Below are 21,389 nucleotides of genomic sequence, written 5' to 3'. Positions count from 1 at the left end.
GTTTGGGGAGGTTTGGGCGCCTCCCCAAACCTCCCCAAACCTCGGCAGGTCTCCGTTCCTCCGCACAGACCTGCCGACGTTTGGGGAGGTTTGGGCGCCTCCCCAAACCTCCCCAAACCTCGGCAGGTCTCCGTTCCTGTTTGGGGAGGTTTGGGCGCCTCCCCAAACCTCGGCAGGTCTCCGTTCCTGTTTGGGGAGGTTTGGGCGCCTCCCCAAACCTCCCCAAACCTCGGCAGGTCTCCGTTCCTCCGCGCAGACCTGCCGACGTTTGGGGAGGTTTGGGCGCCTCCCCAAACCTCCCCAAACCTCGGCAGGTCTCCGTTCCTGTTTGGGGAGGTTTGGGCGCCTCCCCAAACCTCGGCAGGTCTCCGTTCCTGTTTGGGGAGGTTTGGGCGCCTCCCCAAACCTCCCCAAACCTCGGCAGGTCTCCGTTCCTCCGCGCAGACCTGCCGACCTTTGGGGAGGTTTGGGCGCCTCCCCAAACGTCCCCAAACCTCGGCAGGTCTCCGTTCCTCCTGCCGACCTTTGGGGAGGTTTGGGCGCCTCCCCAAACCTCGGCAGGTCTCCGTTCCTCCGCGCAGACCTGCCGACGTTTGGGGAGGTTTGGGCGCCTCCCCAAACCTCCCCAAACCTCGGCAGGTCTCCGTTCCTGTTTGGGGAGGTTTGGGCGCCTCCCCAAACCTCCCCAAACCTCGGCAGGTCTCCGTTCTTCCTGCCGACCTTTGGGGAGGTTTGGGCGCCTCCCCAAACCTCCCCAAACCTCGGCAGGTCTCCGTTCCTGTTTGGGGAGGTTTGGGCGCCTCCCCAAACCTCCCCAAACCTCGGCAGGTCTCCGTTCCTCCGCGCAGACCTGCCGACCTTTGGGGAGGTTTGGGCGCCTCCCCAAACCTCCCCAGGTCTCCGTTCTTCCTGCCGACCTTTGGGGAGGTTTGGGCGCCTCCCCAAACCTCCCCAAACGTCGGCAGGTCTGCGCGGAGGAACGGAGACCTGCCGAGGTTTGGGGAGGTTTGGGGAGGCGCCCAAACCTCCCCAAACAGGAACGGAGACCTGCCGAGGTTTGGGGAGGTTTGGGGAGGCGCCCAAACCTCCCCAAAGGTCGGCAGGTCTGCGCGGAGGAACGGAGACCTGCAGAGGTTTGGGGAGGTTTGGGGAGGCGCCCAAACCTCCCCAAAGGTCGGCAGGAGGAACGGAGACCTGCCGAGGTTTGGGGAGGTTTGGGGAGGCGCCCAAACCTCCCCAAAGGTCGGCAGGAGGAACGGAGACCTGCCGAGGTTTGGGGAGGCGCCCAAACCTCCCCAAAGGTCGGCAGGTCTGCGCGGAGGAACGGAGACCTGCCGAGGTTTGGGGAGGTTTGGGGAGGCGCCCAAACCTCCCCAAAGGTCGGCAGGAGGAACGGAGACCTGCCGAGGTTTGGGGAGGTTTGGGGAGGCGCCCAAACCTCCCCAAAGGTCGGCAGGAGGAACGGAGACCTGCCGAGGTTTGGGGAGGCGCCCAAACCTCCCCAAAGGTCGGCAGGAGGAACGGAGACCTGCCGAGGTTTGGGGAGGCGCCCAAACCTCCCCAAAGGTCGGCAGGAGGAACGGAGACCTGCCGAGGTTTGGGGAGGCGCCCAAACCTCCCCAAAGGTCGGCAGGAGGAACGGAGACCTGCCGAGGTTTGGGGAGGTTTGGGGAGGCGCCCAAACCTCCCCAAAGGTCGGCAGGAGGAACGGAGACCTGCCGAGGTTTGGGGAGGCGCCCAAACCTCCCCAAAGGTCGGCAGGAGGAACGGAGACCTGCCGAGGTTTGGGGAGGTTTGGGGAGGCGCCCAAACCTCCCCAAAGGTCGGCAGGAGGAACGGAGACCTGCCGAGGTTTGGGGAGGTTTGGGGAGGCGCCCAAACCTCCCCAAAGGTCGGCAGGAGGAACGGAGACCTGCCGAGGTTTGGGGAGGTTTGGGGAGGCGCCCAAACCTCCCCAAAGGTCGGCAGGAGGAACGGAGACCTGCCGACGAGCCGCGGCCACACAGGGTATTCCTGTGTATTCAGGCTTGCAAAATGGCGGATCGAGCCTCTGCTGGCGGCAGAGGTTTGCAGAACGGCGGATCGGCTTATACTCGAGTCAATAACTTTTTCCAGTTTTTGGGGGTGAAATTGGGGGTCTCGGCTTATACTCGAGTCGGCTTATACTCAAGTATATACGGTAATAGCACAGCTTCTTACAATATTCAAATGTGTGTCTGCAATAAATCCAAAATAGTGGCAAAAGGGACACCTTGTTGAAGTCAGTACTTTGAGCTAGATCTGACTTGCTTCTAATAGTTATGTCATTATGACTGGCTAAAGTCTAAATTTACCCATTTTTGCAGGGGATTTATATTCAGAAAGATGAATTGCCTTGACGTCTGCACTTCAGCATATATGGGTGGAACAAAACTTACGGTCTTAAAGGACAAGAATGTCAATTCTTCTTTGGAAAAACAAAATGGTATTAAAAATAAGCAAACCAAAATTAATGAGCTGTTTGAAACAACACTGAAAGTTGAAGAAGGAAAACAAGAGGATTCAAATGATCGTGTCAAAAATTTAGATTGTTTTATCTCTTCTGTGAAAGAAAGTGATGCTGACTGCAAAGTAGGAGGATCTGAGATCTCTACCCCGGAACATAATGGTTCAAACAACTCATTTATTGACCTTACTGATATTTGGGAAGACATGGAGGACTTTGAAACAACTGGACCACAGAAAATATGTCCACAACAGTCTGTATCGTTTCAAGATAAGTGGTCTGTTAAAAATAGAAAGACTGCAAAAACCCTGAATCCCTCTACCGGAAAATCAAAAATATCTAGCACAGAAAGAGAGAATGAAGAGTGTAACGATGTGTATATTTGTACAAATAGGAAAACACAAACGCTTCATAAGGAACAAGGGGGAGGCAGCCTGCCTGTTCCTTGTCTTGTCCCTTCAAATTCCAGTCAAAGAGGTTTTTCAAATGGAGAACGTGAAGAGGAAAAGTCTTTGGAAAGTCTCCAGACAGGAAAAAAAGAAAAATCTTGGATTGGTAAATGCTCTTTTTCTAACCAGTTCTGTAACAGGGGTAACTTCTGGGAAAATGAATTTACTACAGCAGGTGCCCCTTAAGCTAGACTCAAGTGAAGCTCACTTCCTCTTAATTTATGAATTTAGGTTGTCATTAGTTTCTGTGCAATGTTTTTCAACTTTCCAGTCTAGCTTACAACCTTGAAATTCCTCATTAGGTCCCCATCTAAGAGCTAAGCAGCCCCAACGCGGCTTATTTTCCAGGGCTAGTCAAAACACTGCACCACCGTGACTCTTATTGATATAATTTAAGTTGATATTTTTAATGATTCAACATATTCATTATTTTTCACTGGTCTTTTGTTTAATATGTGCTCTTTTTTGGTTAAAGGGCAAAACGATTCTGGCCTCCCTTTAAGTGGGAACGAAGAACCTGATGATGGAAGGGATGACCCTCAAGTATTCAGTGAGTCTGAAGACTACGTGGACTTCATACCCCCGTCCCCAGGGGAGGAGATGCTGCCTGCTCCGTTCGTGCTGAAGAGCACGAGGTACACTAGAATTTATCTTAAGGGTAAAGACGGCATTTTTCGTGTGGGAAATGGCTGGTATTTATATAGCTGAATGGTCTGCCTTGTCCCTAAAGATAAAACAATGAGGGCAAAGCCATCCAGTTGTTCTAAACAGGCAGGGGTGGCATTACGGTGGGTGAGTTTGGACTCTAGACAACCCCAGAGGAAAGGGAGACCAGTAGCTGCCAGTGTGGAATCAAGCTCAGTGTCTTCCTGGTGTTGTCCCCCCCCACACACACACACACACCAAAATCATATGGGGAAGTGGGCAGGAAGGGGATGGATCCAGAAGGCGTCTCCCTTTCCCCACTCTACAGGTAATCCTCACAACCACAACTGATCCCCAGTTTCTGCTGTTAGACCATTAAGTGAGTTTTGCCCCATTTTATGAGCTTTCTTGCCACAGTAAAGTGAATGGCCGCAGTTCAGTGAGTAGCCCGGTTGTGAAGTGAATCTGGCTTCCCCACTGACTTGTCAGAAGGCCGTAAAAGGGAATCCATTGACCCTGAGACACTACGCCCGTCATAAGTATGAACCAGCTGGCAAGCATCCAGATTTTGACCATATGACCCTGGGGATGCTGCAACGGTCAAAAGTATAAAAAATGGACATAAGTCATGTTTTCCAGTGCTGTTGTAACTCCGAAAGATCACTAAACGAATGGCTGTAAGTTGAGGACGACCTGTAGCCCCAGCAGCACCCCAATATATTTTACTGTGACCTTTCAGCCGTCTTCCTGTGAATGAGCCTGACCGCCTTCCTTGGTCTGGAGCAGCCCTTTGTGGGGATGTCTGCTTCCCCCAGGCAGTGACAAACCTGGATTGTTCGATCATGGAAACACAGCCATTAAGAGCTGACTTTACAAATACTTCCTAGGTGGTACTATGCCTTTTAAAAACAGCTTTATGATAATTACATTTATTTAGTCAGGAATAGGTCTAGTCAAGCTGGTATGCATTATTCTCAAGAATACAGAGCAGGAGCCATGGGCGGCGCAGCGCTAGAATGCGGTATTGCAGGTTGGCTCTGCCCACTGCCAGGAGTTTGATCCTGACCACCTCAAGTGGTATGTAGGTCTAAGTGTGATTGCTATTGCTATACAGAATAACAGAGTTGGAAGGGAGCTTGGAGGTCATCTAGTCCAACCTCCTGCTTAAGCAGAAGACCCTATTTCATTTCAGACAAATGTCTGTCCAATCTCTTCTTTAAAATCTCCAGTGATGGAGCACCCACAACTGTTGATGGCTAGCTGTTCCACTGATTAATTGTCCTCACTGGCAGGAAATATTTCCTTAATTCTAGATTGGATCTCTCTTTCCATCCTTTATTTTTCCTCCTGCCCTCAGGTGCTTTGGAGAATATGTCAACCCCCTTTTCTCTGTGACAGCCTCTTAAATATTGGAAGACTGCTATCATGCACCTCCTCTTCATTAGACTAGAAATGCCCAATTCCTACTACCATTCATCCTATGTTTTAGCCTCCAGCTCCTTAACCATCTTTGTTGCTCTTCTCTGCACCCTTCCTAGAGTCTCAGCACCTTTTTTGTATTGTGGTGACCAAAATAGCAAATGGTATTCCAAGTGAGGTTTTACCAAAGCGGTATACAGTGGTACTAATACGTCACATGACCTTGATACTATTCCTCTGTTGAGGACTGCACTGGCTTTTGGCAGCTGAAGCACACTGCTGGCTCATATTTAAGTGATTGTCCACTAGGACTCCTAGATCTCCCTCTCCGTTGCTGCTGTTGAGCTATTCGGTACCTGGGCATTTGGGGTTTTTTTTTTGCCTGTGCAGGACCTTATTTTTCTCACTCCTGAATTGCATTTTGCATTTTGTTGGCTGGGGTCCAGTGTTCAAGTCTATTGAGATCCTTCTGAATCTTAAATCTATCTTCTGAAGTGTTAGCTATCTCCTCCTCCCCCCCTTCCCTGGCCAGTTTGGTGTCATCTGCAAATTTGATGAGCTCCCCTTCTATCTCCTCATCTAAGTCATTTATGAAGATATTGAAGAGTCCGGGGCCTAAGACGGAACCTTGTGGTACCACACTGCATGCTTCCCTCCATGTGGATGTAGCTCCATTGAGGACTATGCGTTGAGTGTGGTTGGCCAGCCAATTATGAACCCATCTGGTAGTGACGCTGCCTGTTCCACATTTTCCATGTTACCAAGAAGTAGACTGTGAACTACTTTGTCAAATGCCTTACTAAATACTGAAATGCCTTACTGAGTTACTGAAAATGTGTGATGCCCGTTTTCCAGAGGAGATAATCCAGCAAAAAGTGGGCCTTTCCTCTTGCCCTTGGCCTTTCCGGGAGAAGCACTTCCAGTACTTCCTGTCTCGTGTTTGCAGGTTTCCCTCCGAGCTCAATGTCCACTCCTAGCCCCCCCTCCCCCTTCTCCCCCCAGCTGGCTCAGAGGATACCTTGATCAGTGCTGAGATCATGGAGAGCCAGGACGAATGCCAACTCAATGCTGTATTCAGGCCTGAAACCGGACTGTAGTGAGTTCAGATAATCGGCAATAATTGAAAAAATTCTCAACAGCGTTTGGTGATTAATTCTATCAAAGGTTTATTGTTTGTATTTATAAAGATTTGTTGACAGACTTAACACAATAAATCAATACATCTTTTAGTAAATTATTGCAAAAAAAACCTGGAAAATCAAATAATTTCTTTGGTTGGTAGTGTTTAAGCAAACGGGAAGAAGCACTCACTGAAAAATTAACACTTTCAAACTTCAATACAGCTGTTTTACTCAAATTTAATTTCCACTAATTCCATACCTTCCTAATAGTTATTGACTATAGAAATATACAGTATACAATTTTGATTGACAGAATACTGTGGATTTGTGTATAAAATCACGGTCTCATTAAAATTCTATTAGATGTATAAAGTGTATCTACTTTATGATATATGTCTGGATTTCTTAATAATTATTAACATTGTTAGGCATTTTCCCCAAAGAACAGCTGATGAGACAACACTGAATCCTGAACTCTCGATGAATCAACTTCCAGAGTTTGAAGAAACCACCAAAAGAAGCGAAGGAAGGAGAGAAGGTAAAACATTGTGAGGTATTCCAGTTGTTTTCTTTTGATGATCGTCAGCCAGCTTTACACTGTGTGTGTCTTGCAAAGAATGTGACTGAACCCTGTTACATTTCAGGCCAGTCCCTCCTATGTGTGATGGAAGATATCTGTCGTCTGGTGGATTCCATTCCAGAAAGAGAACTGAAGTCTCTGCTAGGTGGTCAAGAGCTGCTTCGGCTTAGAGATTGCAGGTCTGTTGCGAGTTGAGGCTGGTTTGGAATGCAATGAGGGCCTTTGTTTCTTTACACTAAGTTAAGAAATTAAGATGGGCTAAGTTTGTCCAAGTTGCAAAGTGTTCGGTCCCCTAAGATTCTTGTAGCTCTTAAAGCAGGCTGTATAAAGCAAGTCAGTTTTTCTAAGGTATGCACGATAACTTCTAGAAAGTAGAAAGATCTTTGTCACAGGTTACAGGTAAATGGAGTCCTACTCATATTTATTTCAGAAGCAGAATTACGCAAATAAATTCCCTTTTGATCTCTTCGTTGGGATTTAATATCTTATGATTGCAGTGCCTATTGAGTCCAAGGCTGTAAAACCTCCGCAGAAGTCCAACTTTGGAAAATGTGCCTAGTCCACAAGGGGGGCGGGAATTGTTACTTATCTGTTATATTAGAGAAACAGGAATGTTGTAGAACAAGAGAGTTCTTAATGATCAGATAATACCCCAGTATCATAGTTCTATAGGAAACTCGTGGGTGAATAATAATTAAAAAATACTTTTAAAATGGGACAGCATTTTAATATCTGTAGCCATCAAGGATCAGAAGTATTGACTGAATAGTTGAAATTGTTCAGTATTGACTGAAAATGTATCTATCAATCACATGGTAGTTAGTAAAGTTTCCACAGGACAATACATTGCGATTAAGGGTAGATATATTCTGTATAGGATAATAGTATTGCTTCACTTTATTGGCCAAATCAAAACTGAAAATGCTTTTATATAATACACTCAAGCAGCTGTTTTAATGTCAGTTATGTTTTATAGGGTTCTAAATTGGGTTGTAAGTAAGGTAAAAGAAGAGGAATTTCTGAGATGGGAACAGCAAATTCATTTGGAAAGTTTTAAAACAATATCTTATATTTTCTTATATCCAGAAGAAAGCTGTTGAGCAATCCCAGAAATGGAAACAGAATCGGTGCTGATACACCTCTAGATAGAAACTGCAAATGTAATTTCGACTATGGTGGGTCCCAAGATGGAATTTACTCTTCTCAGCTGGGAAAAACGTCTCCCGCTGTTCCTCAACGGAGTGCTTGTACTTCTGGGCCATTTTCCGGCCAGCTGCTTGGTGATGTTCCCCCCCTGCGTGACTTTCATCTGCCACCCTCTCGAGGATCAGCCAGCACCGTTTTCATGAAAGATTCTACCTTGGACGCTTCCTCTTCTGCCATGGAAAGTTCAGGCATATCTTGTCCCAAGAGGGAAGTTGGTGGAACAACTGGACCCCCAAATCCAGACTTAGAAGCAAAGACACGCTGCTGGCCTTCAACGCTGAATGGAGCAAAACCGGAGAGCCAACGGAAGCGCGCTCCGTTTATGAGCAATGTTGAAAGTGAGAGTTCGTTGGCAACTGGAGGGCAGAAGCTTAGTAATGATTTTGATTTTGATTTTGATTTTGATGACTTGGACGAGGCAATAAGTGCTTCAACAACCAGACACGCTTATGAGAGGCCAGCCCAGTTTGCTGCAGATGCCTCCCCTGCACAATTATTTTTGAAAGAAAACTGTGTAGCGTCCAAAGCAAATGCTGATCTTTCGCATAGCAATTTTTCTTACACGGGCCACTCTGTGACTGATGAGAGTTGTCCTGGTAAGTTACACTATTTCTTCTTTTAGTGCATTCTGGAAAATAAGCTGCAGTAAGAAATTACTGTGAAGAGTGTAATTAACTCATTTGACAAGCAATCTTGCATCAGATACTCTTATCCACACGTTAACTGTCCTCAACCTTTTTGAGTATATTTGGATTTTTAGAAACATGTGGACACTCACCACATAGTTGCTAGCGATGCTTCCCACAGTTCACAAATTGGCTCGCCGTAGGTATGTCTGCGTGTGCATACTTGTGTGCATGTGAGTATAAAGTACTTGAAAGTTAGCTGTCACTCACTCTAGCCCGGCTAACCGTTCCTTTTTTGGATTGGGAGGCATATTTCCAAGAAAGAGTTCTGGGTTGCATATGACCATCATTTTTATTCTATAAAGAAACATGTATGAATCCAAATCACCACTTTTTATAATAATAAAATAACAGAATAACAAAGTTGGAAGGGACCTTGGAGATCTTCTAGTCCAACCCCTGCTCAGGCAAATAACATACATATATATATAATACATCGACTAACAACATTTCTTTGGGAAGGACGTGGTAGGTGGATAAAAATGCCAAATCCGGCCTAAACGTGTGACCAGCCATAATAATTTTTTTTATGGAAAAGGTCAGGAGGGAACAGGGAGCTAGATGTCCATTAAAGCAGGTAGTTGGAGGCAGAGTGGCACTCCTTGGCAGCGTATCAGGAATACAAGACAACCAATTGCTATCCATTGTGCCTGTGTGTGTGCGTACACACACACACAGGTTGTTAACATTTGAGTTCTCATGTTTTTGGAAATACAACTTTTTCAGTGCATTAATTTTAAATAGAGCAAATAGTTTTTCCGATGGAATTGTTTCCTTCTGCTTAATAGTATTTGATTCTTGGAGATTGCCTGGACCGGTCTTGGCAAGGTTTTTCAGAAGCAGATTGCCAATGCCTCGTCCCTAGGGCTGAGAGAAAGTGACTGGCCCCAGCTTTGTGCCTAAGGCAGGACTAGAACTGTTATAAAGCGTCTGTTTTGTTGGCAGCATTTTGCATTTAGTTTTTAATGGTAATTTTGAACCTAGCTGCATTATAGCCAAAATTGCTGTGTTGTAATAAGTGGAGACTGAAAGTGTTTCGCTGGCTGAGCTGTGTGTCAAGACATAAATTGGGTCCTCTTCAAGATTTCACATTGTTCGGCACATATAAGATTGGAAACAGTAGGTGAAATCTCCTGAGATTTAATCATTGACGTGGTGTAGTGACACACTCCCTCCCTCCTCCCACCCTTGAAATGTATTTATATATTTTCAGGTTTATGAAATTAAGTTTCAGCACCCGATTGACTGGCTGCAAATCCTGGAAACAGCAAGCATATTTTGCCTTTGGTCTCATAATAAAAACTTGCTTTCTTCCTAGTTCCTCCATTAATTAAGAACACACCTTCCAGAAATGCCACCCTGGAACCATTCAGAGGTTTAGCATTTCCACATTCTAATGAGATGCTGAAGATATTTCATAAAAAGTTTGGTCTCCATCATTTTCGGACCAATCAGCTTGAAGCCATTAATGCTGCTTTGCTGGGTCAAGACTGCTTCATCCTGATGCCCACAGGTGAGTCTTGCAGCAGAGGCCCCCTCTCAGTGGCCGCTGTCTTCAAAGAAAGAGGCAGAGGGAATCAAGGCCGACAAACAGCATATTAAACTGTGATTGAAATAATGGGGGGGAACAGAATAATTGGTTTTAAATCAAGTTGCTGATACATTCTAATTGGGATATGCCAGTAAGCTGAACAGTTGGGATAAAATGATTCAGGTGAACTTCCGTCCGTCTGCTGTTTGAACCAATTATTACAGCTGGTTCCCGTCAGCACAGAATATTCAGTACAAGTGTGCAACCCCTACAGAAGTGAACCATTGCTATTAGGGGAAATTAGATTTATTAATGAAATCCATCATTCTGTCTGTTTTTTGAATAGATATAAATATTGGTTTCAGAGCTGAATGCATTGCATAATTTTGGTAACTTCACATGAGAATTGGGAAAAACTTTCAGCTCTGAAAGACTGCAAAGTAAGCTATTTCAAACCTGCTTAACGACTGCAGTGCATTGACTTACGACTGCAATGACTTATGACTGACATTTCAGGCTCTATTATGGTCATAAGTCAAGGACTACCTGTAGAGACCATTGAGTCAGGCTTGATGTATGGCAACAAATGGATACCTTTTGAACTGCTTCAATTGTATGTTGTAGCCGACTCCTGTTTTTTCTCCTTGGGCTACTGGTCTTTTGTTTAGATAGTTTGAAAGGCTTTAGATGATGCCATGTGGTTGTAATAGTACGCTGTTGTTTTTCTGAGATGTGTCTGATGCACGACAGTGTTATCCTTTTCACACCTTGTGTTGTAGTGTGTTGAGCAGTCAGGGCACTTTCTGATAAAGTTCTGTGGGTGTCCATTTTGTTGACAGGTGTTGTAGGTGGTCCTTTTTCTGGTGTTTTGGGTTGCTGCAGTGTACTTGGGCTTGTCAGAATAATGTTCTTACCCAGCTCCTCTTGGGTTGATACTTTGGTAGTGGAACCCTTAATAAGTATAGTTGGTCTCGGAGAGGCCCGTGTTTCTAATTTGCCATCATTTCCTCTGCTGATGAGGATATCCAGAAAGGGTAGTGTGTTGTTTTCTTGAAGGTTTTCTTGATTGTTTTGTGTGTTTTCTCTACTTGTTCCTTTTTTATAATGAAAAGGTGTTGTCTACATACCAGTTCCATACTTTTGGTTGTATGTGTGGGAGTGCTGTGCTTTCTAGATGCTGCAATATTGTCTCTGTTATGAGCCCTGAGAATGGTGATTCCATCAGGGTGTTCCTCTGATTTGTTGGTGTATTTGTCCATCAAACTGAAAACAGATAGAGAGGCAGAGGATGATAAGAGCTGTGATTCTGGATATTTCACTGTCGGTGTATATAGTTAGCTTGGGGGTGTTGTGTAGTACTGCCGCCATGGATTCTTTCATTAGTCCTGGATCTTTGGGTGTAAACAGTGCTGTGACGTTGAATACACTGTAATCTCATCATCTTCTATTATTAGGTCTTCGATATTTCAGAGGCCTTTAGTGGGGAGTTGGTGAATGTTCACTCCCTATATGAGATGTCCAAGCTTTTTTGTAAGTTCTTTCGCTTTGTTGTATGTTGGGGTTTCCTTAATGATACACTTGGATGAAGAGATCTGTCAAGCTTGTGTGTTTCTGTCTGTCCGTACAACCCTGGGAAAATGGATCCACTGTTTTTCATCTGCCACTGTTCTCCTTTTGTGATTTCACCTTTCTTGATAAGGTAGTTAACAGTTCTCTTGATCAGGTTGCCTAGTTTCTGAGTTGGGCTGGTATGTCTTCAGCAGGTTTGTCTTCAGGCAATTCTTTGGTTTTTGGTATGTATTGTGATCTGTCCAGGAAAAGTGCAGCTTGGTCTCTGTCTGCTGGGAGAATGATGGATTGGTCCTTCTTTAATTTTTTGAGCACTGCTCTATCTTCTGCTTTGACTTGGTTCTGATTCTGTGTTCTCCTGGTCTATAGTGTGGTTGCCTGGCATGTTGCCTTGGGTCTCTGTGGCAAGTCCTGTGGCTTTAAATGCTGCTTCTAAAGCGCAAAAAATTCTAACTGATTAGCATTATCCATAGTTGAGGCCCTTCCATAGGATATTGTGTTCCGGGGTGGATTGGGCGTCTGGACATGTTGACAAACCATTCAGATTCAGGTACCTCTTTGCTTCCAGCTTTTGGCTTGAGCAGTTTGGTTTGGAGTTTGTCTTCCCTTTTCCAGCTTGTCTGAGGGATGTAATCTGGATGGTGGTTGTCAGCATTTTTGTGTGTTCTGGAGTCATGGTTTGTTCCAGGAGCTGTTTGAGGTTATCTGTGGTATGCTGGCATGTGCTTATTCTGAGGTGAGCATCCACAATTATCTGCCATATCAGTTTTCTTCGCCTGCTTTGTTCAGTTATTTGCCATCCAGCTGTGCGGTCTACTGGGGGTTTAAATCTGGTTTGTAGGTGTCTTTGGCAGTCAAGCAGATAGAATAGCTGTTCATTGGTGGAGTTTTGCTTTGCCCCTCCTCCTTGGATCTTACAGTCCTGCCAGCGTTGCTGTCAAAGCCACTAAAGTGGGTGAGGTCTCCCAACATGTCAAGGCATGGGGGTGGGGGCAGTTAAGTATTTTTGTAACTTTATAAGAAGTAATTAGGCTCTAAATCAATTTTAAATTTTACTCAGAATAAATGAAACTATTGGATTTCTTTCTTTGTTGAATTACACATTTCCCTGCACAAGCCCAGACTGAACACTCTTCTGCCCATTATAAAGCTATTTTCTATTTTGATATTAATGTATGAATTGCTGTTTATCATGATTAGAAATCATTTTCAGGATTTCAGTGTGTGTAACAACCTGAATTCATATGCAATCAAATTCATATGGCTGCACTTTAAATAAAAACCTAAGGAAAGAATTAGAATAAATTTCATAAGAACTGTACTTTGTCTGAACAAGTGTTAAGGACCTTCCAGGAATGGTTCACTCCTGCACCAAACAGGAGATTGAACTTAGTGGTTCTTTGCATCTCAGTTCTCGGGCCAGATTTTAATCTTCACGGTTACACAGGTGATGGAGAAAGTGTGAGTGGAAGCGTTGCGCCTCCTCCCGTGGTTGTGTGTGCAGAACTCTTGGGTCTAGAACTAGTGATGGAGTAGAACATGAGTAGAGCTTTCACCCTGTGCTTCTGCTCTGCTCAGGAGGTGGCAAGAGTCTGTGCTATCAGCTACCAGCCTGTGTTTCAGTGGGAGTCACCATCGTCATCTCTCCCTTGAGGTCCCTGATAGTGGATCAAGTTCAGAAGTTGACCTCCATGGATGTGAGTTCAAGATGGCTTCCTGTTTGATTCTCTGTAAATTGCCTGAAATGCAAAGCCATATTAAGATAATTTGTGTCAGTCACAGGCATCTGGATTTCTGCTCTTTGCAGGGTGACTGTGCAAACATAAAACCCTAAATTCTTGTAGAATTTGTATTCATACAAAATTTAGTGGGCTAGTCCTGTTTAAAATCTAGGGGGAAAAATCTGGTGTATAACTGCTTTCATCAAAAGAACAACATAGCCTTGGCCTCCTCAGAGTTATGGGTCCAGCTAGAATTGGGTTTTTTACATATAATTGTTATTGAAACTTTTAAGCGAAAAGATGTAGACTAGGACAAAGAAAAAACATTGAAGAACAATAGAAAAGTAAGAAAAATGATTTATAGAAGTGACTTCCAAATATTATTCACAGAGTTATAAGTACAGGTCCAGCTAGAATTGTGTGGTGCTTCCTACAATTTGGTTCCGAGTCCAAAGGAGCGGGCACTGTCCAACAGCAGACCATAGGTCTGGCCTCCCCACTCCGGGCACAAGCATTGGCTTTGCTGTTGACCAGTTTCCAAAAGAAGTGGTCAACAGGAACCAGGATTTGCGTTGAAGCCCTGCTAGCTGCCGATGGTACAGCTGCTGTCCTTTCTGTCTAGATTCCAGCCACGTACCTCACAGGTGACAAGACTGACGCCGAAGCATCCCGGATTTACATGCAGCTCTCAAAGAAAGATCCCATTATAAAACTCCTCTACGTTACTCCAGAGAAGGTTTGTATGGCGGCCTGGGCCGCTCAGCAGTGCTCCAGCTGCCCAGCGGGCTTGGATCCCTCCGAAGGCAAGGAGGCTTTGGCTGCCCTTGCCTGCCTGATGGGGCTGGGGGAGAAGGAGACATGCCAGAGCCATCTGGGCCTCCAGCTGCACTTGCCTTCCCCAGGTTTGCTCCAGTGGCCGGCTGATGTCAGCGCTGGAGAATCTGTACCAGCGACAGCTCTTGGCTCGCTTCGTGATTGACGAGGCCCACTGCGTCAGTCAGGTGATCTGTTTTCACTGAAAAGGGGGCAGGCGGCCACAACAGTTGCGTCTCTTTCGCCTGCGTTGAAGGCACCGGGCTGGAAAGCAGGAGACCTGCAACTCCCACCTTTGGCACGAAAGCCAGCTGGGTGACTTTGAGCTAGTCCCCCTCTCTCAGCCCAGCCCACCTCACAGCACTGTTGTTGTTGTAGGAATGGATATGTTTGTGGCTTTGGGTTATTTGTAAAAATAGTAGAGGCAGAATAGAGTCATACGATAAAGAAACTACACCCTGTTTGAATTCTATGCTTTTACGTATCAGGACCTGTGCTCTTGTTCATCTGAGGTTGCATTTACCCACTTTTAAAAACTGGTAAGGATGAGATGATTTTTACTATGTCTGGATATGTAAAACCGTAGAACACAAAAGAGGGTGCACTTTTTTTTCACACAACCATATAAAGAAATGTAACTTTTAGAATTCTTTTTATTAGTGGGGTCATGATTTTCGTCAAGACTACAAGCGGCTGAACATGCTTCGAAAGAAGTTCTCCTTGGTTCCCATGATGGCTCTTACTGCCACCGCCAACCCCAGAGTGCAGAAGGACATCCTGAACCAGCTGGAGATGCACCAGCCCCAGGTGTAAGTTCGACTCGGAGGCAGAGGGGAGATTTCCTGCCTGGGGACTTTGGAAAAGGGATGGCTTTACTGGGATTGCTGCATAGATGAGCTGTGTAGTTATTCCATAATCCTTTTATTCGACTAAATCACTAACATCCTTCCAGGTTTACTATGAGCTTTAACAGGCACAACTTGAAATACGAGGTATTACCCAAGAAACCCAAAACTGTTGCTTTAGATTGCTTACAGTGGATCAGAAAACACCACGCCGGTAAGCTATCATCCCTTCTTCCTTGGCCAATATCTACTTGTACGGGGTTATTTTAAACCCAAATATTAGATATTTGATATCTTGGTGTTCCTTAGTGAAATATGCACAAAAAATAAGTAAGCCTTGTGGAATGATTCTGTAGACATCTAAAACCTATTCAAAAATGTCCCGTATGGATAAATAAAGTGGTGCCATGTAGCTAATGCAAGTTTCTCCGATCCTTTTGGAATTTGGGGCCATTTGATTTTGAAAAGTGTTTGGGTAATAGCAGCAATGTGCCAGCTACAAAAGGCTGGAAATACCCTATTTCCCTTCCTTTTCTGGAGTTAGAAAGGCCCATGGAGGGTTTTTGCCTACTCAAGGCAAAAATCCAAACGCAGGCATCCCAGAGAGAAGACTGTCCAGCTTCCAGCTGGAGACACTCAAGAAGGGGATAAATGATTTTATACATTTTTTTTCAAATTTGTTTTTTGTTGGGAAGGCTAGGAATTTGGGCAGGTCCCTCCTTTCTGGAATGGGGCATCCATGAGCATTATATTGCATCCCCCACGTTAGAGCATCGGTTGAAGACCACGCTCTGATGTTTGCAGCAGCTGCCAACGTCATGTCCAGAGCTTCCCCTTCGTCACCTTGTTATGTGAAGAGGGAGAAGCTGGCTTTGTTGTTAGGGCTAAGAGACGGGAAGGGGCCTCGTCATCTGTTTAAAGGGCAGGTTAGAAATGGAGATAAAGGAACAATGTCAAGTTTGACACTTGGTTTTGTTTCTATCTAATGATGAGTAGTTACAAGCTGCCATTAATTAAAGCCAACAGAGGGAATTCAGAACTGCATCGCCCTCTTGAACAGACCAGTGTTTCTCAACCTCAGCAACTTTAAGATGGGTGGACTTCAACTCCCAGAATTTCCCAGGCAGCTTTGCTGGGGAAAAAGCTGGCTGGGGAATTCTGGGAGTTGTAGTCCAGCCATCTTAAAGTTGCTGAGGTTGAGAAACACTGGAACAGATCTTTAGAGGGCTGAGACCCTGAGCCTTTTCCTCTGTGTTGCAGGTGACTCAGGAATTATTTATTGTCTCTCGCGGTATGAATGTGACTCAGTGGCCAACGCTCTGCAAGGCGGCGGCCTCTCTGCCCTGGCCTACCACGCGGGTCTCCCTGACGGCACCAGAGATCTCGTGCAGCAGAAATGGATTAACCAGGATGGATGCCAGGTAGAAAGAATAACCCGTCAGAAAGTGAGATCAAGTCACGCAACCATCTCAGCAGTTAAAGCGGGCAGAGAGGGGGCCACGTAACATCCGCTACAAAGGAGGTGTAGGGAGCTTCAAGGGCTCAGACTGGCACAGACTCTCTTGGCATACAGCTAAATGTGGCTTTTCATTGTTTAACTAATACTGTGGCTTGAACAGGGTGATTGGGAAGGCGAGAAGCCTTAAGAACACTTAGAATACTGCTTCCAGTTTTGGTCTCCATAATGCAGGTGGTCCTCGACTTACAACAGTTTGTTTAGTGACCGTTTGAAGTTGCAATGGCACTGAAAAACGTGACTGTTTTTCACACTTACGACTGTTGCAGCATCCTCATGGTCAGGCGATCCAAATTCTGACAGTTCGCAACTGACTCGTGCCTATGACGGTCGCAGCAACGTGGGCTCTCGTGATCCCCTTTTGTGACCTTCTGACAAGCAAAATCAATAGGGAAGCCAGATTCACTTTAACAACCGTTACTAGCTTATCAATTATAGTGATTCACTTAACAACTGCAGCAAGAAATGCCACACAATGGGCCAAAACTCGCTTAACAAATGTCTCACAGCAACAGGAATTTTGGGCTCAGTTGTGCTCATGAGTCAAGGACTATGTATAAAAAAGATTCTAGAGTAGAGAAAAGAGCAACAAAAACGATTAGGAGGCTGGAGGCCAAAACACGTGAAGAACGGTTGCAGGAATTGGGTTTCTCTAGTCTAGTGAAAAGAAGGATTAGGGGCAACTGGGTAGCAACGTTCCAATGTCTGAGGGGCTGCCACAAAGAAGAGGGGGCCGACCTATTTTCCAAAGCATCTGAAGGCAGGACAGGAAGCAACGGATGGAAACTGATCAAGGAGAGATTCAACCTAGAATTAAGGAGAAATTTCCTGTCGGTGAGAACAACCAACCAACGGAACCGCTTGCCTTCTGAAGTTGTGGGTGCTCCATCAGTGGAGGCTTTTAAGAAGAGACTGGACAGCTGCTTGTCTGGAATGGTACAGGGTCTCCTGTTTGAGCAGGGGGTTGGACGAGAAGACCTTCCAACTCTGAGACTCTGTTATCCAAGGGGGGGGGAGGAATGGGAGGGTTCCTAAGACCTGGACTCAAATAGTATGCCATCATTTTGTGACACTGCCAAATGCAGCAATTGGGCTGCCTTCCCCGATTGGATCCCTCCCACTTGATAAAGCTGTTGGTGTACTTAGACGCTGCCCTCCTTGGAACGGCTTTGAAGAAGAGCTGAAGAGAGGGAGGGCTTGCCTGCAGTCCTGGCAGCGTCTCCGTGGGCCAGCAACGAGGGATAGGCCAACGGGGATGAACTAGTCGCTTTGGTTCTTCCCTAGCAAGGCCATAGATTCACCTCGATTCCCAGCCACACCTGCACACCCACAACAGGGAACAGTGCGATAGAAGAGGCAGTCAGGACCACGGGCAGGGAAGATGGCAGAGGATGGCAAGCGCTCTGCCCAGCTTGAGCTTTGGGTAAAGAGGAAGGATGGAAGAAGCGATCGGCAAGAGCCAGAGTTAGTCCAGCGAGATCATCTTAACAGGCACACGCGAGCCCATCAGAGGCAGCTTCCTGGGGGTCAGTCCCCCAAGGTTCAGTGCCCTTGTGCTTCCCCGACATGCAGTAAGGGGCTTCTTCTCTTGTCTTCCAGGTTATCTGTGCCACCATTGCATTTGGAATGGGGATTGACAAGCCCGATGTGCGCTTTGTGATCCACGCCTCCCTCCCGAAGTCTATTGAAGGCTATTATCAGGAATCTGGCCGAAGCGGGCGGGATGGCGAAGTCTCCCACTGCCTGCTTTTCTACAGCTATAGCGACGTGACCAGGCTGAGACGGCTCATCCTGAGTAAGTGTCGTTTCAAGCCCTGGGCCGTGTCAAGTGGGGTTTTCAAGCTGGAGGCCTTTCCTCCCTTGCCCAGCTCATGGTGCTGCTCGCTCCCAAAGGTTCCAGTCGGTTAAGAGAAAACCCTAAACCTAAATAGAGTGTCCAGCCGATGATGCACTGACGTTCTGCTTTTTGTGCTTCACTGTGCAAGCAGCCCTTCCTACAGCAACCTTGCCTGCCTGCCTGCCTGCCACTCCAGCAATGTTCAGAGCCAAAATAAGACTGACTTTATCCTGCTTGGACTATTACATGAGAGGCCGCATTTCATAATTTGGCTTTCACTTTTATTCCCTAGAAAGTCATCCAGAATTAGTCTAGCTGATTCTAACAGCTGCCTGGCTGATTTCTTTTGTTTCCTGTTTGCCCAGTGATGTGTGTATACAGGACGAGGACTGGGAACAGTTTGGGTTTTAACAGTTAGAATTAATTTTTTTAAAAAATGGAAAATGTACCACAATTGCCAACTGCTTTTCCCAGCAAGCTCTGGGACGGTACTTCTCACAACCTAATCTGAGCCAGCAGGACCCATCCGGCAGCTAAAGGGATCTCCTCGCTCCAGGAAAATGGCCACAAAGGGAATTCCAAGGTCTGTCGGGTATTTCTTCCCATCCTCACCAGGTTCATCAGAGGTTTTGCAGCAGCTTTGTGAAACCTCAGTTGCTTGTTCCAGGTATTGCTCCTCTGGAACCTTTTCTCACAGGGACCACGTTGCTTGCATTTCAGTGGAAAGGGAGGGTAACACCCACACCCGGCAGACGCACTTCAACAACCTCTACAGCATGGTCCATTACTGCGAGAACATCATGGAATGCCGGAGGATACAGTTGCTGGCATACTTTGGAGAAACAGGGTTTAATCCTAGATTTTGTAAGGAGCACCCTGAAGTAAGTTGCGACAACTGCTCCAAACAACAGGTAAGCAGCTCTGCCTCAAAGTTTGCCTCTAAACAGCTGGGTCGAGGCCCTCTCTGAGGGAGTGGGCAGTTTAGAAATATGAAATATAAATACTAAAGAAATAAATCTTCCTGGGAAGGGCTGAAAGCAGCCCACTGAAAAGTTAGTTTTCCAATGATGGGATAACATTTTTTCTCATCGCTGTTTTTCATCCCAAAAAAGCTATTATATGATATTCCTGTTATGTTATTAATTACAATTACATGGTTTACATTTTAAATGATATGAAAATTCTGCAGTCTACAAGCTCATCCAAGATGCAAAATTAATACAACTATTTTTATTAGGCATACAAGTTGAAGAATGTGACTGAAGAAGTAAAAAACATTGTGATGTTTGTTAAGGAACATTGTGGTGAAAAAGGAACTAGAAATATCAAGAGAAATGCAGGAAGATATACCCTCAATATGATGATTGACATTTTCTTGGGTAAGTTCTATATTATACATATATTATATATATACATATATTCTATATTATACAAATCCTGTATGTTTTTTTTAACATCGGGTGCTGGATAGGTTGTAAAACTGGCTGGGACATTTTCTTCTCCCCACCCCCCCCCCCCCGCTTTTTGCCAAAAAAGGATGGGCCTGGTCTCATGCACAGTCGTTTCCATGAGTATCACATGGCTCACCTTATCCACCTCCTGGTCTTCTATTGGGGCTCAGATCGGATGGCCCCGGATCTCCGGTCCTGTCACCGTGGCCTCAGAACACTCCTTTTCCATCAGGCTGACCTGGACTGACAGGGATTTTAATAATGTTTTTAATTTTTAACTTAATTTTAACTTTTTTTTAACTTTTCTACTGGGGCTATTAATTTAATTACTTTTTAACTTTTGTATTATTGTATTTTATTGTTGTTAGCCGCCCTGAGTCCTTCGGGAGATAGGGCGGCATATAAGTCCCAATAATAAATAAATAAATAAATAGCAGTCTGTTCACGTGACAAGAGATGGTGGAGTGGAATTTGTGCCCTAGCAACGGCCATCCCTCCTTCCCTATCTGCCTGTGGGATGGAGGGAGGGGTCTCTCCTCTCAGCCACAGAGAAGCAGAGGAGGGACTGGATAGTCCCTTCGGCTGCCCCGGTTACCTGTGTAGGAAGCAGGGGGGGCTGAAAGGAGGAGTCCGGAGGGGCCGGTCTCTCTTCCCCTTCTTATGGCAAACCCAGAGAGATGTGCGTATTCCAGGCTGCCCAGTCAGCACACACTCGCTCATAGCTTCACAGCTGGTTATATCCAGATGTGGACCCTACCCTTTCGTACAGTGCCAGAGATTTCCAATCCTGGGGCCTGTTCTTTCTGAAGAAGGGCCGAGAACGTTCAAAATGATAAGTCAGCTTGGGCATAAAAATGTGCTATACTCTCCTCCTTTTCCCAGGTTCAAGAAGTGCAAAGATCCAGCGTGGTCTCTTTGGCCAGGGAGCAGCCTACTCACGCCATAATGCCGAGCGACTTTTTAGGAAGCTGGTGCTGGACAAGATTCTGGACGAAGACTTGTACATTAGTGCTAACGATCAAGCGATAGCGTACATCCAGCTGGGGGAAAAAGCTGGTGCTGTGCTGAATGGCTTCTTGCAGGTGCGTGACTGCAGACCCAGCTGTCCCTGAGCATGGATTGAAGCTGCTGTGGGATGGTTCAGAGACACAGAATAGCAAAGGGGCTTTCCTGCTGTCAGCCATCAGTTGTGCTGAACTGTTCCCTCTTCTTTCTTCTCTTGTAAACGACGTTTCAGAAGCATGCTTATTTTCATTATACACCAACTTCGTGCCCTAGGTGGAGTTCTGTGAAACAGAAAGTGCCAGCAACATTCGGAAGCAGAGGGCTTTGGAGACCAAGATGTCCCTACGGGAAGAGATGATTAAGAAATGCCTCTCTGAACTCACAGATGTCTGTAAAAACCTTGGGAAAGCATTTAACATCCACTATTTTAATATTTTTAACACTGCCACGTTAAAAAGAATAGCAGGTAATCTATATCTTCATGGGGAAATGTGTATGATCTAGTTGAGG

The 21,389-nt window shown here is 45.7% G+C and overlaps 1 protein-coding gene across 3 annotated transcripts in view; it reads left to right on the top strand.

Annotated features, from left to right (window-relative positions):
• BLM (BLM RecQ like helicase) overlaps positions 1 to 21,389 on the top strand; it is a 29,899-nt gene that overhangs the window by 6,527 nt on the left and 1,983 nt on the right. For 2 of the 3 annotated variants that reach the window (XM_081337410.1, XM_081337412.1), the window contains exons 2-18: positions 2,346 to 3,040; positions 3,410 to 3,569; positions 6,548 to 6,657; positions 6,764 to 6,878; positions 7,786 to 8,501; positions 9,910 to 10,104; positions 13,270 to 13,388; positions 14,035 to 14,148; positions 14,315 to 14,413; positions 14,886 to 15,034; positions 15,178 to 15,284; positions 16,331 to 16,491; positions 18,186 to 18,381; positions 19,144 to 19,334; positions 19,661 to 19,802; positions 20,757 to 20,956; positions 21,153 to 21,345. In XM_081337410.1, the coding sequence (XP_081193536.1) occupies positions 2,346 to 3,040; positions 3,410 to 3,569; positions 6,548 to 6,657; positions 6,764 to 6,878; positions 7,786 to 8,501; positions 9,910 to 10,104; positions 13,270 to 13,388; positions 14,035 to 14,148; positions 14,315 to 14,413; positions 14,886 to 15,034; positions 15,178 to 15,284; positions 16,331 to 16,491; positions 18,186 to 18,381; positions 19,144 to 19,334; positions 19,661 to 19,802; positions 20,757 to 20,956; positions 21,153 to 21,345 (3,662 nt within the window). The remainder of the gene's footprint in view (positions 1 to 2,345; positions 3,041 to 3,409; positions 3,570 to 6,547; positions 6,658 to 6,763; positions 6,879 to 7,785; positions 8,502 to 9,909; positions 10,105 to 13,269; positions 13,389 to 14,034; positions 14,149 to 14,314; positions 14,414 to 14,885; positions 15,035 to 15,177; positions 15,285 to 16,330; positions 16,492 to 18,185; positions 18,382 to 19,143; positions 19,335 to 19,660; positions 19,803 to 20,756; positions 20,957 to 21,152; positions 21,346 to 21,389) is intronic. The other variant, XM_081337411.1, reaches the window with a different exon arrangement.

Source organism: Vipera berus, assembly GCF_964194415.1.
Source record: "Vipera berus genome assembly, chromosome: 12".
NCBI classification, from domain to species: Eukaryota; Metazoa; Chordata; class Lepidosauria; order Squamata; family Viperidae; genus Vipera; species Vipera berus.
Note: the sequence above shows the minus strand (reverse complement) of the source record. Positions and strands in the feature narration are given on the sequence as shown.